This window comes from Vipera ursinii (genome assembly GCF_947247035.1).
Source record: "Vipera ursinii genome assembly, chromosome: 2".
NCBI lineage: Eukaryota > Metazoa > Chordata > Lepidosauria > Squamata > Viperidae > Vipera > Vipera ursinii.
In genome coordinates, this window is record NC_139513.1 from 19,410,957 (window position 1) to 19,427,337 (window position 16,381).

General features: G+C 45.2%; 1 protein-coding gene across 2 annotated transcripts; it reads left to right on the top strand.

Annotated features, from left to right (window-relative positions):
* Positions 1–1,326: 1,326 nt before the first annotated feature.
* On the top strand, positions 1,327–15,468 carry WHR1 (winged helix repair factor 1). Of its 2 annotated transcripts, none has more exons than XM_083352034.1 (8): positions 1,327–1,455; positions 3,545–3,633; positions 4,190–4,335; positions 8,008–8,103; positions 8,190–8,329; positions 9,439–9,536; positions 11,823–11,970; positions 14,747–15,468. In XM_083352034.1, the coding sequence occupies exons 2-8, from the start codon at positions 3,549–3,551 to the stop codon at positions 14,790–14,792; spliced, it is 759 nt and encodes a 252-aa protein (XP_083208160.1). In that variant the 5' UTR covers positions 1,327–1,455; positions 3,545–3,548; the 3' UTR covers positions 14,793–15,468. The 2 variants fall into 2 exon arrangements, with proteins under 2 accessions (XP_083208160.1, XP_083208161.1); XM_083352035.1 differs by having other exon boundaries at positions 1,424–1,466.
* Positions 15,469–16,381: the final 913 nt, after the last annotated feature.

Below are 16,381 nucleotides of genomic sequence, written 5' to 3' on the forward strand. Positions count from 1 at the left end.
CACATGAATGTTTTGGTCAAAAACAGATATGCATCAAAATAGAAGAAAGCGGTGGCTGTCTGTGCTTTTCAAAGTCAGGCACTTGTGGAATAGAAAAAAACAACTTTCTCCCATTTCAGATGTTGTCACCTCCAGCCTGCAAGATTGTTGGTCAAGGCTGCACAGAAGAAGTCATCTGCTGATACTAGGCAGCATTAGGCTGCTGCCACTGGAAACCTATTTAAGCAGCGTTGCGTAGCATTGAGGTCTCTCTAGGGTGGAAAGCAAAAGTGAAGTATCAGGGGAAAACAAAACCACTTCTTTACTGGCTAGACATTTCAAGACCAAGGAAATAGAAAGAAGGTGTAATCTAACAATTCAGAAACATAAATCAGCTAGAAAATTATTTTTACCAAACGAAAAGGTCAATGTGCACATAGTGTACATTTTCTGTTTAAGACTTGTTCCAACATCAGTGAGATGTTACTATCATCCAAACAACTCTGGTCATGAAAAAAACAACCCTAATCACCAGGGAATTATTACATATACCAGATTTGGACTTCAGAAATCTGCGTGACTTCCACAAGGGAGCAAACGTGGCCCCCACCTCGGGGCCATCCATATCTTTCCAGAGCAGAGTCTGTCTTTCCCCTAGTCTAAAATTATTTTTTTTTCAACCTTGACAACTTTAAAATGGATGGACTTCAACTCCCAGAATTCCTGAACCAGTAGCTTAAAGTTGCCAAGGTTGAAAAACCCTGATCTAAATTGGTGTCTCTTAAAGTCTTTTCCAAGGACCTTAGGAGTCTCTCAGGGGTTTGCAAAATTCAAAATATTTGCCAGATATTGGAAGACATTTGCAAAAATTTCAAACAGTCTCACTCGTTATTTCTATCTGCTGAAAATCATAGGGGAGTTTTCATGGAAAATAGGTATATTAATATCAAATAGGTTTAATGACGCTATTTTACATGATTCAATAAATACAGATTTTAATGCGGCAAATATCAATAAACATAACCCATATAATCAGAAAGTCTTTGGGGGGGGGGGTTCTTCCATCATTTTTAAAAATTATAAATTCGGGCTCTGAGAGTCAAACGTTCAAGAAACACTGGTCTAGATAAGCGTTTCCCAACCTTAGGAACTTGAAGATGCGTGGACTTCAACTCCCAGAATTCCCCAGCCAGCATAGCTGGCTGGGGAATTCTGGGAGTTGAAGTCCACGCATCTTCAAGTTCCTAAGGTTGGGAAACGCTGGTCTAGATAACGGCCAAGACCACCTGTCTTCCATTAAAGAGGGCCGCTTAGCCGCACAAGGAAGCCATTGGCCTTCCCTACTGCCAGTCAAGCTACCTTTCTCCCGCCTACTCTAAAGACGAAGGGCGGCCCTCCGCACGAACTTCAAACGACGTGTCGTCATCCTTTGCCGACGACCAGCAAGCGAGACGACGCGAGTGAGGACTGAGAGGGGTAGGAAAGGCGTAATGAAGTCTCAATTCGAAGCGAAATCGATTGGGGGAGGGGAGGGAAGGGGGGGGTCGTCTCTGGGTATCTGAAGGTTATTATTCAGGGAGGAAAAATGTGTAAGTAGAGGACGGAAAGGAGCTCGGAGGTGAAAGGTGGATAAGGTTGACTCAGCCTTCCATCCTTCCGAGGTAGATAAAATGAGGACCCAGATTGTTCGGGGCAATTAAGCTGACTTTGTAATAATGCCGCTTGGGGTGTGTGTGAAAGCCCTAACAAGCAGGCATATACATAGAATGAAGGCTATTGCTAAGCACATTGATTTGTGCTTTAAATTGTAAGCCGCCCTGAGTCTTCGGAGAAGGGCGGGATATAAATGGGATTAAATAAATAAAATAAAAATAAATAAATAAATAAATAAATAAATAAATAAATAAATAAATGCAGGTAGCAGCCAGGAAGAAAAAGAGAGAGAGAGAGGATTCCTGATTTTACCTGTAAAAGCTTTTGCTGGAGAAACCCTTTTGGAGCTGAGTCACATGAGGGAGCTGGGGAGAGTCTGAAAGAAGTAAAATGTATTATTTATTTTATTTTTTTTTAATTCCATTTATATCCCGCCCTTCTTCGAAGACTCAGGGCGGCTTACTCGTGAGGAGTTGGTATCATCAGTTTGAATAAGTCATGGTGTGATGTTTTGCTGCATTGCTTCAAAGGAGGTGGGGTAAAATCTTAAGAGGAGAGAGGGGCAAATCTTCCCTTGCCTGATTTCCTTCTACAGGTAGTTGTTGACTTACCAGAGTTTATTTAGTGACCAAAGCTACAACGGCACTGAAAAAGTGACCTATGACTGTTTTTCACATTTACAACCATTGCAGCATCCCCATGGTCACATGTTCAAAATTCAGATGTCTGGCATCTAGTTCATATGTGTGACAGTGGCAGTGTCCTGGGGTCATGGGATCACTTTTTGTGACCTGACAAAGTCAATGGGGAAGCCAGATTCATTTAATAACCATGTTACTAATTTAGTAACCGCAGTGTTTCACTTAATAACTGTGGCTAGAAAGGTCATAAAATGGGGCAAAATTCACTTTAAAATGTTTCACTTAGCAACAGAAATTTTGGGCTCAATTGTGGTCGTAAGTCGAGGACTACCTGTATACATTTGCTTGTTTCTATACATTCAGAAAGGAAGGTGTGGAGGAAAATTCCATTCCCTTCATCAGGATATTGCTTTTGTTCTAAGTTTAGAGTTTGCTTTGCTTTACATGTAAACAGGCTGCTGAATTAGTAGAAGTGCAGCTGTGATACTTTTTTTTCATTAAAGAGTTTTTTAAAAATTTTTTACAATACATATCCCCAAAACCCACCCACCCCAAACTACCCCCCATCCCCCCCCCACTTCCCTTTCTTGCCACACTTGTTAAGTGAACCGCTGCAGTTAAGGTAATAACCTGGTTGTTAAGTGAATCCGGCTTCCCCACTAACTTTGCTCGTCAGAAGGTTGCAAAGAGTGATCACATGATCCCGGGCACTGCAACCATCATAAATATGAGTCAGTTGCCAAGCATCTGGATTTTGAACACGTGAGCATGGGGATGCTGCAAGTGCCATTGTAACTTTGGACAGTCACTAAACAAACTGTTGTAAGTCTAGCTCAGGGGTGTCAAACTCAATTTCACTGAGGGCCGCATCAGCATTGCGGTTGCCCTCAGGGGGCCGGGTGGGTATGGCCAGGGTGGGCGTGGCCTACTGGGTGGGCGTGGCTAGAGTGTGTATGGCCTACCGGGTGGGCGTGGCCAGCTCTACATCCTTCGCATCAAGGGTGCCTATGGGGGCCTGGGCAGGAGTGGGACAGATCTGAGGGTCTCTGGCAGGAGGAGGGTCTCTGGGCCAGGGCCAAGGCAGTGGGGGCCGTTCCCTCACTGTTTCCAGGATGGCTTCGCGGGCCGCATGAAACCACTTCGCGGGCCGCATCCAGCCCCCGGGCCTTGTGTTTGACATGTCTGGTTTAGCTCAATGAGCAAAAGCCAATAGAGCGGTTATATACGTCCTCGACCTTAAGCCTTATACAGCCTCCATCCTTTCTCTCCAGCCCTATGAAGCGGAAGCACCAGCTCCTCTCTGATACTTTCAAGGCCAAGAAGCGACGGCTGGCTCTCGGATCCGAGTCTTCAGAACAGGGTGAGAAAGAGTGAAATGCTTTGCACAAAATACCTGATGGGGCAGGTTAATGAAAAAGGGTGGAGTTTCTCAATGGAGTCAGAGGGAGTCTTTATGGAAATGCTAAGCAGCGGGATCCCGTCTGTAGGGATTCTCAGTCATCCAGGTCATAGTTATCCCAAAGATGCTTTTTTTTCCACGAGGCCACTGGACTTTCTTGTTTTTCTTTGAAGAGGTTTCGCTTCTCATCCAAGAAGCTTCTTCAGCTCTGACTGGATTTCAACGGTTCCAAGATGGCTCCACATCCGTTTGCACTACTCAGGTGACCCTGGAGACACAGATAAGCCTCCAGGTAGCTTTAACAGCTCGCTAAAAGAATGCAAATGAAACAGCTGTCTGCAGGAATATAAATCTTTCCCTTCCCCACCACCCAATCAGAGCTGACGAAGCTTCTTGGATGAGAAGCGAAACCTCGTCAAAGAAAAACAAGAAAGTCCAGTTGCCTCGTGGAAAAAAAGCATCTTTGGGCTAAGCGGTGGGATTTCTCCGTTCTTATCTGCGGTTCCTTTTCTTACAGAGGGCCCTGCGGCAGTCGAAACCGCTCTTCAGAATTTGGCATCTCTCTTCCCTCGAAAGGTATTTGAAGATTCCCTGCCGCCTTTAATTCTGAAGCATCAGATCTACAGTCTTGTCAAAGATCGTACGGTTGTGGACAGGTATCTGGTAAGTAAACTTGTCCCCTTCTGGGATACAGCAACATCAGCAGACGGTAGCTATCACATGCACGTACAAAAGTGATGAGATTTTGATTGCATTGCTGCAACTTGGTGGAGCCTTGGTGGAGCAGTGGGCTAATGCCTCCTTAAGTAACACCAGCTGCCTGCAATTAGTGCAGGTTCGCATCCCACCAGGTTCAAGGTTGACTCAGCCTTCCATCCTTCCGAGGTAGGTAAAATGAGGACCCAGATTGTTGGGGGCAATAAGCTGACTTTGTAATGATGGCGCTTGGGGGGGGGGGGAAGCCCTAATAAGCAGGCACATATATAGAATGAAGGCTATTGCTAAGCACGTTGATTTGTGCTTCTTAGATTGTAAGCCGCCCTGAGTCTTCAGAGAAGGGCAGGATATAAATGGGATTAAAAAAAAAAATACCAAGGCGTGGCTCAATTAGCAAAGGCAGCTGCAACACCGGTTTGGACGCTTGTGAGTAAAGGTGCGACCGAGTGTATGAATGCATGAGGGAAGTGGGGGCGGGAAGCACTTCGGCCTAGCTGCAGCTGCAGTTCCAACCCTCCATAGTCATAGAAACGGTTAAAAAGTTATTGAGTGGTCCTGCTTCTAGAAGTTACCTCAGTAAGGGGAAATCTGTGATGGAATGTGGTCTGGAATCCCAAGAGGGAGGGAGGGAGGGAGGGAGGGAGTGCATTCCAAAGAAGCAAGAGACAACACAGTTCAGATAGTTGGTGTGAGAGAAAGAGGGTGAAGACGGCTCCTCCCTAATAGGCAGTCCTCGACTTACAGCCATTCGTTTTAATGACCATTCCAAGTTGAAAAAAGTGACTTACCATTTTTCACACTTGCCACTGTTGCGTTTCTCCCCCCCCCCCCCCATGATCAAAATTCAATGTTTGGCAAGTGGTTCATATTTAGGACAGTTGGAGTTTCCCGGGGTCAAAAGGTTTGCGCTCTTTTAATAAGCAAAGTCAATGGAGAAGCCAGATTTCACTTAACTACCATGTTACTATGTAACTGTTAACTAGGAACTGTGAGAGGGATCTCGGAATCCCAGTGGACAATCACTTCAATGTGAGCCAGCTGTGTGCTGCAGCTGCCAAAAAAAGCCAAGACAGTGCTAGGCTGCATTAACAGAGGGACAGAATCAAGATCACATGAAGTGTTAATACCACTTTACAAAGCCTTCGTAAGGCCACACTTGGAATACTGCATCCAGTTTTGGTCGCCACGATGTAAAAAATATGTTGAGACTCTGAAAAGAGCACAGAGAAGAGCAACAAAGTTGATTGGGGGACTAAAGGTTAAAACATACAAGGAACGGTTGCTGGAATTGAGAATGTCCAGTTTAATGAAGAGAAGGACGAGGGGGGACATGATAGCCGTGTTCCAATATCTCAGGGGCTGCCTCAAGGAAGAGGGAGCCAAGCTATTCTCCACAGCACCTGAAAGCAGGACAAGAAGCAACGGATGAAAACTAGTCAAGGAGAGAAGCAACCTTAGAACTAAGGAGAAACTTCCTGACAGTTAGAACAGTTAATCAGTAGAGCAACCTGCCTCCAGAAATTGTGAATGCTCATAACACTTTTTAAGAAGAGACTGGACAGCCATTTGTCTGAAATGGTATAGGGTTTCCTGCCTGAGCAGGGGGTTGGACTAGAAGTCCTCCAAGGTCCCTTCCAACTGTATCATCATCATCATCTTAACAGCTGCAGTGATTCACTTGACAACCACAGCAAGAAAGGTCGTAAAATGGAGCACGGCTTACTTAACAACTGTCTTGCTTACCCACAGAAATTTTTGGAGCTCAGTTGTGGTCGTAAATCAGGGACTACCTGTAGTTTCCAGACTTTATGGGGGTAGTAGCCCATTTTAGTTTTGAAATATTTTATCTTTAGGTGAGGAACAATAAAAAGATCTTCTTGGAAAAATCTCAATATGTCTGTTCTGATACTGGGAGCCTGATAAAACCAGAGAGATTTACATCCAAATTGCACGTAAACGTTTGTAAGAGTGTAATCTCATTCGAGATAGGCAATTCTGGAATTACCATTGTCAGTGCTTTTTTTGTAAAAGAAAAAGGTGCCGGAACTCACACATGTTATACAACCTGCCTTGCTTAGCCTATAAGGTTCCATCCAAAAAAGGTGCCGGAACTCCGTTCTGAGCGTTCTTTGAGGAAAAAAAGTCCTGACCATTGTCCCTTGCAATGAGTAAATCCTTATCCAGATTCAGTTTCAGTGTCATAATATTCATTCAGCTATATCTGATTGCAAGATCTGGGGGTCACTTACATCGAAAGGGTAGCCAGGGCTGAATATATATAAGCAGTTCTTAGCTTTCTAGTATAGTGAAGGAAAATTAATTTTAATTGACAGTTGCCCTTTCCCTCACTCACTTTCAGTATCCCAGTGAAATAAAGCTTTGAAGATATTCGTCTTCAAGAAGGGGCCTATTTCTTCCAGGAAAAGGAAAGATACACAAACTATTTCTATCACAGTAGTGCAAGGGTGTCAAACTCAATTTCATTGAGGGCCGCATCAGCATTGCGGTTGCCCTCAGGGGGCCGGGTGGGTATGGCCTGGGTGGGCGTGGCCTACTGGGTGGGCATGGCTAGAGTGCGTATGGCCTACTGGGTGGGCGTGGCCAGCTCTACATCGTTGGCATAAAGGGTTCCTATGAGGGCCTGGGCAGGAGTGGGACAGATCTGAGGGTCTCTGTCAGGAGGAGGGTCTCTGGGCCAGGGCCAAGGCAGTGGGGGCCGTTCCCTCACTGTTTCCAGGATGGCTTCGCGGGCCACATGAAACCACTTCGCGGGCCGGATCCAGCCTCCAGGCCTTGTGTTTGACATGTCTACAGTAGTGGATTTCACACTAAACCAGGTCAGTTAAAAAACCAGGAACCACAACTGCAGCATATTCTAGGTTTGCTTAGTTTTAACTTTCCTTAAGGTTTTATACGTGTGTGTGTGTGTGTGTGTGTGCGTGTGTGTGTGTGTATATCTCTCTGTCTGTCTGTCTGTCTGTCTGTCTGTCTGTCTGTCATGGTAGCCAACATGTTTGTTGTGTGAACTCCCCTAGAAGACAGGTTTAGTTTGATTTAGTTTCTGATGACTATATAAAGGTAAAAGGTAAAGGTTCCCCCGCACGTGCGTGCTAGTCGTTTCCGACTCTAGGGGCCGGTGCTCATCTCCGTTTCAAAGCCGAAGAGCCAGCGCTTGTCCGAGGATGTCTCCATGGTCATGTGGCCGGCATGATTAGATGCCAAAGGCGCACGGGACGCTGTTACCTTCCCACCGTAGTGGTCCCTATTTTTCTACTTGCATTTTTTACGTGCTTTCGAACTGCTAGGTTGGCAGAAGCTGGGACGAGTAACAGGCGCTCGCTCTGTTACGCAGCACTCAGGATTTGACCCACCAAACCGCCGACCTTCTGATCGACAAGCTCAGCGTCCTAACCCACTGAGCCACCGCGTCCCTTTTTGATGACTATATAAATCATGGCTATTTCTCCCTGCCATGCTAGCCGACGCAGGGGGTTCTTGTAAAAACATGTTTGACGTTCCGTTTTGCCTCTTCCTCAAAATTTACACGCCGTATCTGCTTCTGGAAATGAATTGAAGAAACACTTCTCTCTCTCTCTCTCTCTCTCTCTCTGTCTCTAGAGCCAGCTGAAAAATGAAGGCCGGATCCGAATGTTTCAGCACAGCTTTGAGGCGGATTTTTTTGTGGTGGCGTTTATGGACAGCTACATATCTAAGGTTGGCTTCCGCCAAAGAGATGTGTGGACCGAGCAAAGGAACAGAAGGGCCAGCATTTATTTATTTATTTATTTTTGTTGTCTCAGGTGCAGCAGTTTATAACGGGGAAGGATTTCGCCAGGACAGTGAGGAAGTTTTTAGATTTGGTCCTTACCACCTGCCCTGACATCAGTTTTGACAAGAAGAAGATGTTGAGAGACTTTGGCTTCAGTGACACAGAAATCACGTAAGCGGACAAGGAGTCCCCGGGGCTGCCGGTTTGCCTGCTGGCCCATAACTATTTTTTTTTCCTTCCTTCCTCCTCCTTTCACTGTCTGCTCTGCCGGCTTTCTCTCCCAATTAAGCTCACTCATTAATTGTGTGTTCGTTGGCTGGGGAGTTTTGGGAGTTGAAGTCCACACATCTTAAAAGTTCCCCAGGTTAAGAAACGCGGCTATACCTGGGTTTTGCTTGTGATTTAAAGACAGGTAAAGCCTCCCTGCTTTCTGAGAATGCACGCACGTGCTACAACGGGCACCCTCTGAAAGAACGTAAATCTCCCGGGATCATGGAGCGAAGGAACTGGATGAGGGTGTCGGCAGGCCCAGAGGAAGAGAGAGAGGCTTTTGGAGGAGTTGGTGGCGGCGGCAGCGTGCTCCAGGGGTGAAAAGAAGCAAGGCCTCTTTAAGGAAAGGGTGGAAGAGTCAGGAAAGAAGGCGAGGTTGTCGGAATACAAGCGAATTTGAGGGCTAATCCACATGGAGCCCCATTTCCATCTGTCCTGTTTGCCTTCGTTCACTCCCTAGAGACTAAAATGGACAATGTGAAATTTGAGCGGGCCCCGAACAAGGAGTATATATCGGAGGTGGTGACCCATTGAGAGCTGTATGCAACGAAATTTCATTTTGATGTATGCCGATTGGTGTACATTCAAAGTGACAATAAAGTTATCATCATCATCGTCAGGTCATAGTCTTGTCTCATTCAGCGTCCTGTTTCCCACTAGACACCTTGGGATGCCCGTTGACAACTCAAACAAGGACAGTAATCTTCTGCACAGCGACTTGATTTAATGGCCACAACTGAGCCAGAATTTCTAACACTAAGGCAGACAAGTTACTAAATTGTTGAGTTTTGCCCCATTTTACAACCTTTCTTGCTACAGTTGTTAAGTGGATGGCTGCATTGTTAAGTTAGTGACAGGGTTGCTAAGTGAACCTGGCTTTCTCCCCCCCCCCCATCTCCCCCCTCCTTGACTTTGCTTGTCTGGAAAAAACAGAAAGCTTTTAAGTCCACAAATCAGCTGTATGGAATGGGTTAAATCCCAATGGGCCTTTCCTTTTTCCTTTTCTCCAGGCAGCTGGTGAATGCCGGAGTCTTGACTGTTCGTGATGCCGGGAGCTGGTGGCTGGCCGTGCCTGGAGCAGGCCGCTTCATCAAATGTTTCATCAAAGGTGCGTTGCAATTCACAGATTGTGCTAAGCTATAGTCGTAGCGTGTTAGGTAGACTCCGACGTGATGCTCAGAGGCAAATGAATCAATCACATTATCACTCCGAGCCTGTGTCTCTTGAAACCTGCAGGATTTCACTAGATTAAGCGAATTCTTAATTTGGGACCCAGATTGTCAGGGGTGCAGCATGCTGACTCTGTAAACCAGGGGGTCTTCAAACTTGGCCCTTTTATGATTTGTGGACTTCAACTCCCAGAATCCCTCAGCCCAGCACGCTGGCTGAGGAATTCTGGGAGTTGAAGTCCACAAGTCATAAAAGGGCCAAGTTTGAAGACCCCTGCTGTCAAATGCTTAGAGAGGGCTGTAAAACATTGTGAGGCGGCATATAAGTCTGTGTGCTATTGCTATCCATAATTTGCATCCCCAGTCCCAAGCAATTATGTATATATGTTGTTGTTGTTGTTGTTAGCTGCGAAGTCATGTCCGACCCATCACGACCCCATGGACAACATTCCTCCAGGCCTTCCTGTCCTCTACCATCTTCCAGAGTCCATTTAAGCTCACGCCTACTGCTTCAGTGTCTCCATCCAGCCACCTCCTTCTCTGTCGTCCCCTTCTTCTCTTGCCCTCAACCTTTCCCAGCATTAGGCTCTTCTCCAGTGAGTCCTTCCTTCTCATTAGGTGGCCAAAGTATTTGAGTTTCAACTTCAGGATCTGGCCTTCTAAAGAGCAGTCAGGGTTGATCTCCTCTAGGACTGACCGGTTTGATCACCTTGCAGAAGACTCACAGGAATCTTCTCCAGCACCATAGTTCAAAGGCTTCAATTCTTTGGTGCTCAGCCTTTCATGCGTGTGTGTGTGTGTGTGTGTGTGCGTGCGCGTGCACACACACACACTAAATAAATTTGGATTGCTGACAAAGAATTAAAGGGAGACTGATATAGCTATTTCAAGCTTCTTTGCTCTCATCAGTCAGCCACACCCTTCTGAGATTCGAACCTGGGCTGCTTTGCATGTTAGCCAGTTGTTTTAACCTCTAGGCCACAGGCTCTTTCTCACTTTGTCAGCTGCATTAGGGAGGGAAGAGACGAGGGGAGGAGATATGTCTTGAGTGTTTTGAGCACCTCGTCGCCCCAAATATGGGCGAAATCGTTTGCCTGTATCAGCCCAAACTAGCAGCCCAGGTTCGAATCTCAGAAGGGTGTGGCTGACTGATGAGAGCAAAGAAGCTTGAAATAGCTATATCAGTCTCCCTTTAATTCTTTGTCAGCAATCCAGATTTATTTAATACAAACAATTGTCGCAGTTGCAACTGCCGCCTGTGGATGGCCCTAGTTTGGGCTGATACAGGCAAAAGATTTCGCCCATATTTGCGGCGGCGAGGTGCTCAAAACACTCAAGACACACATACATACATATACCACACCTGGAATACTGCATCCAGTTTTGGTCACCACGATGTAAAAAAGATGTCGAGACTCTAGAAAGGGTACAGAGAAGAGCAACAAAGATGATTAGGGGACTGGAGGCTAAAACATATAGGGAATGGTTGCTGGAATTGGGTATGTCTACTTTAACGAAGAGAAGAGTGAGGGGTGACATGATAGCAGTGTTCCAATATCTCAGGGCCTGCCACAGAGAAGAAGGAGTCAAGCCGTTCTCCAAAGCACCTGAAGGCAGGACAAGAAGCAACGGATGGAAACTAGTCAAGGAGAGAAGCAACCTAGAACTAAGGAGAAACTTCCTGACAGTTAGAACAATTAACCAGTGGGACAACCTGCCTCCAGAAGTGGTGAATGCTCCAACACTGGAAGTTTTTAAGAAGAGACTGGCCAGCCACTTGTCTGAAATTTATTTATTTATTTATTCGGTTTATATACTGCCCTATTCCCAAAGGACTCAAATGGTATAGGGTTTCCTGCCTGAGCAGGGGGTTGGACTAGATGACCTCCAATGTCCCTTCCAACATTATTATTATTATTATTATTATTATTATTATTATTATTATTATTATTATTATTATTATTATTATTATTAATTATTATTATATACATATCAGTTTCTTGGGTACTAGAGACTTCTGTTTACTTTTAAACTCTTGGGACCATTATAATTTAGAGTACCTCTTTCATTTCGGGGTCAGGTTTTGCAAACGGAATGAACTCTGCCACGAAAAACAAAACCCAAAACCTTGTTCTCCACCATCTTGTGCAGTGCAGAATGTCCAGTGCTAAATTCCAACCTTCACACTGGAGTGTTTCTAAAAAAGAGCTTTCTTTTCTTCCCAGGAAGGAAAGCTGTCTTGGGTATGATCCAGAAATCCAAATACAAGGAAGTGCTACTGTCCGATTTGCAGAGCCGTCAAGCCCCCAGTGCTGTGAAACTGGGCCTTCCCTACCATATTCATGATATCATCGGAGCCCAGCTGGTTGACTGGTAAGATCCCTGTTTCTTCTCTTGTCTCCATTCCCCGATGTGTACAGGTGGTCCTCGACTTGCGACCACCACTGAGCCCAAAATTGGTATTGTTAAAGTGAGACATTTGTTAAGTCTCAAGACATTTGCCTCATGTTACCACCTTTCTTGCCCCGGTTGCTTAAGTGAATCAGTGCAGCTGTTTAGTTAATAGCACGGTTGTTAAGTGAAACCGCCTTCCCCATTGACTTTTCTTGTCAGTAGGTTGCAAAAGGGGGGATCGCATGACCCTAGGACACTGCCACCGTCATCAAGATGAGTCAGTTTGCCAAGCGTCTGAATTGACCAGGCCAGGGGATGCTGCAAAGCCGTAAGTGTGAAAAACAATCAGAAGTCACTTTTGTCCAGTGCCGTCATAACTTTGAACAGTCACTAAATGAACTGTTGTAAATTGACTACCTGTACTGCTTCCAGGAACATACACACTTTGGATTTTTGATCTTCCCAGAAACCAGTTAAAATGGTTTCTTCTTTCCCTTCCAAAGACCCCAAATGAGAATACTGATCCAGTATAACGGTGTTCTCGGTCTTGTTCAGAGGTGTGGATTTCAGCTCCCAGAATTCCCCAGGCAGCATGCTGGGAGTTGAAATCTACATGTTGTTGTTGTTAGCTGCGAAGTCGTGTCCGACCCATTGCGACCCCATGGACAATGTTCCTCCAGGCCTTCCTGTCCTCTACCATCTTCTGGAGTCCATTGAAGCCTACTGCTTCAGTGACTCCATCCAGCCACCTCATTCTCTGTCGTCCCCTTCTTCTCTTGCCCTCAACCTTTCCCAGCATTAGGCTCTTCTCCAGTGACTTCTTCCTTCTCATTAGGTGGCCAAAGTATTTTGAGTTTCAGCTTCAGGATCTGGCCTTCTAAAGAGCAGTCAGGGTTGATCTCCTCTAGGACTGACCGGTTTGATCGCCTTGCAGTCCAAGGGACTCGCAGGAGTCTTCTCCAGCACCATAGTTCAAAGGCCTCAATTCTTTGGCGCTCGGCCTTTCTTACGGTCCAGCTTTCACATCCATACATTGCAACTGGGAAGACCACAGCCTTGACTGTACGCACTTTTGTTCACAGGGTGATGTCTCTGCTTTTTAGTGTGCTGTCTAGATAATGATGATGATGTTGGAAGTGACCTTGGAGGTCATCTAGTCCAACCCCCATTTCAGACAAATGGCTGTCCAGTGTCTTCTTAAAAACTTCCAGTGCTGGAGCATTCACAGCTTCTGGAGGCAGGTTGTTCCAATGATTAATTGTTCTCACTGTCAGGAAGTTTCTCCTTAGTTCTAGGTTCCTTCTCTCCTTGATTAGTTTCCATCCGTTGCTTCTTCTCCTGCCCTCAAGCGCTTTGGAGAATAGCTTGACTCCCTCTTCTTTCTGGCAGCCCGTGAGATACTGGACCACTGCTATCATGTCCCCCCTTAGTCCTTCTTTTCGTTAAACTAGGCATACTCAATTCCAGCAGCCTTATATGTTGAAAGTTGCCAAGGCTGAGAAATACTGGTTTAGAGATATCTGCACGTTTTAACAAGAGGATCAATGGCTTAAACATTCCAGAGTCTCAAAAGCCCACTCACGTGTCTCTCTACCATTGTTACTCTACATTCCTCTTGAAAAGTCTTTTCCAAGAATTTGAGAATGTCTTTACAGATAAAGCTGTGAAATTCAGAAGCCTCAGCTTCTGATTTCTAATCTGTCCTTGGGCCCTTAAGATTACTCCTAGATGTTGGCCTACCAGGTTCACTTTAAATATCCTGTGTCTTCCACCAATTTTGAAATAGCATCTCATGGAGAAATTCTGAGAGTTGAATTAGCTCAGTTCTAGAGAGTTGCAGTGTAACCTAAGTGTGGAGATTTCAGCTAGGAAGCCTCACTTTTCAAATGTTGCTTTGCTATGTACGGAAGAGCATTGTTGCAAACCACTCCTCAGTTTCCTGACTGTACTGGGGGTGGGGGGTGGGGGTGAGTGGAAGAGGAATTATACTACTTATTATACCATAGAGCAGGGGTAGGCAACCTTGGCTCTTTTATGACTCATGGACTTCAACTCCCAGAATTCCTGAGTCAGCTGTGCTGAGGAGAAAGGGAGAGGTTTCCATGCTGAGCTATGCTGGCTCAGGAATTCTGGGAGTTGAAGTCCATGAGTCATCAAAGAGCCAAGGTTGCCTACCCCTGCCATAGAGCTTTAAAGATTAAATAATTGCCTTGTTCCATCGAAGGCCAAAGTCTTGCCTGTGGGTTAGCCCTGGTGAATGTTAGATACTGAGAAGCAGAAAATATGTATGCAGAAGTGTTAACTTGCAACGGTTCGTTTAGTGAGTGTTCCAAGTTACAACGGCACTGGAAAAAAAGTGGCTAATGACCATTTTTCACACACAACAACCGGTGCAGCATCCCCATGGTCACATGACGTACATTCGGATGCTTGGCAAATGGTTCATATTTATGACAGTTGCAGTGCCCCGGGGTCACGTGATCACTTTTCGCAACCTTCTGACAAGCAAGAGTCCATGGAGAAGCCAGATTCGCTTAACTTACTGACTGCAGTGATTCCCTCACCATCTGTGGGGAAAAAAGGTCGTAAAATAGAGCAAAACTCACTTAACAAATTTCTCACTTGGCAACGTACATTTTTGTGGTCGTAAGTCGAGGACTACCAGCATTTCTTTTCATACCGTTTCATGCAGCTTGGCTATGTTTTTTTTCCCCCCCGCTTTTAATTTTGATGAGCTCTTTCTTGTTCTCTCTAGCGTGCCAACAACGTCCGGGATCCTCCTGCGACTAGCAGATGACTAAAAATGTTCCATTTCACCATCAAGAAGAGAACTGTGCCCAAAATAGACTAAATAGACCAAAATCTGCCTTGGTTTTTTTCTCACCTTGGGACTGAGGGTCTTCTGCCTGAGACACCAACATTCATGGGACCAGAAGAAACTTTTGCCTAGCAAAATAACCTTAATTGATCTAGAAATTGCACTTAATGTAGGAGCTCCTTGTAGAGAACCATCTCGGATGGATCTGGAATACCCAAATTAATGGTCCCCAGCGTGGGACTGAGCTGAGAGTAAAATAAAATGACACAGTCTTTGTCCATAAATTGCAGAGGCTGAAGTAAAAGCTGAAAATACTCATAACTAGATATGCTCCCTATTCCAGGGGTGGGGAACCTCGGCTCTTTTATGACTTGTGGACTTCAACTCCCAGAATTCCTGAGCCAGCCAGGCTGAGGGGAAAGGGAGAGGTTTCCCAGCTGAGCCATGTTAGCTCAGGAATTCTGGGAGTTGAAGTCCACGAGTCATAAAAGAGCCAAGGTTCCCCACCTCTGCCCTAGTCGATTCATTCCTTGAGTACGGTGCCACGTATTTATTCTGTATACCTTGAGAATTGCACTAGGTATGAATTTTGTTACTTGTTGCAAAAAATAATAATAATAGAAAAATAAATTTGGAAAGTGTATTTCAATGGAATTAAAACCCCAAAGTGCGTGCTTGTCCTTTGTTCCCTTCACGCTCATTTTTTAGGATGATTATTTTTATGGAGGGGGTGTTTTTTCCCAATTCAGAGATGCATTTCAGATTACAGGTAATCGTCGACTTACAACTGCTCATTTCGTGACCGTTCAAAGTTGCAACATCGCTGAAAAAAAAGTGACTTCACGACCATTGCAACATCCCCATGGTCACGTAGTCAAAATTTGGATGCCTGGCAAACAGATTGTATTTATGATCATTGCCGTGTGCCAAGGACATGTGATCCCCTTGTGTGACCTCCCGATGAGCAAAGTTAATGGGGAAGCCAGATTCACTAACTTAACAACTGCAGTGATTCACTTAACAACTGTTGCAAGGAAAGTCGTAAAATGGGGCAAAATTCACTGAACAACTATCTCACTAAAAATTTGGGGTTCAGTTGTAGTCGTAAGTCGAGCATTACCTGTGCACTTTGGTTCTAGCTTATAATCATAATAATAATCATAATCATAATAGTAAAGTTGGAAGGGACCTTGGAGGTCATCTAGTCCAACCCCCTGCTCAGGCAGGAAACCTTATACCATTTCAGACAAATGGCTGGCCAGTCTTTTCTTAAAAACCTCCAGTGTTGGAGCATTCACCACCTCTGGAGGCAGGTTGTTTCACTGGTTAATTGTTCTAACTGTCAGGAAGTTTCTTCTTAGTTCTAGGTTGCTTCTCTCCTTGACTAGTTTCCATCCGTTGCTTCTTGTCCTGCTTTCAGGTGCTTTGGAGAATAGCTTGACTCCCTCTTCTTTGTGGCAGCCCCTGAGATATTGGAACACTGCTATCATGTCACCCCTCACCCTTCTCTTCATTAAACTACACATACTGTACCCAATTCCAGCAAACGTTCCCTATATGTTTTAGCCTCCA

Excerpts from the sequence above, each read along its gene's own strand:
- WHR1 (XM_083352034.1), top strand. The coding sequence starts at position 3,549 with ATGAAGCGGAAGCACCAGCTCCTCTCTGATACTTTCAAGGCCAAGAAG. Across the intron at positions 3,634-4,189 it reads ATCCGAGTCTTCAGAACAGG|AGGGCCCTGCGGCAGTCGAA; the intron begins GTGAGAAAGAGT and ends CTTTTCTTACAG. Across the intron at positions 4,336-8,007 it reads CGGTTGTGGACAGGTATCTG|AGCCAGCTGAAAAATGAAGG; the intron begins GTAAGTAAACTT and ends CTCTGTCTCTAG.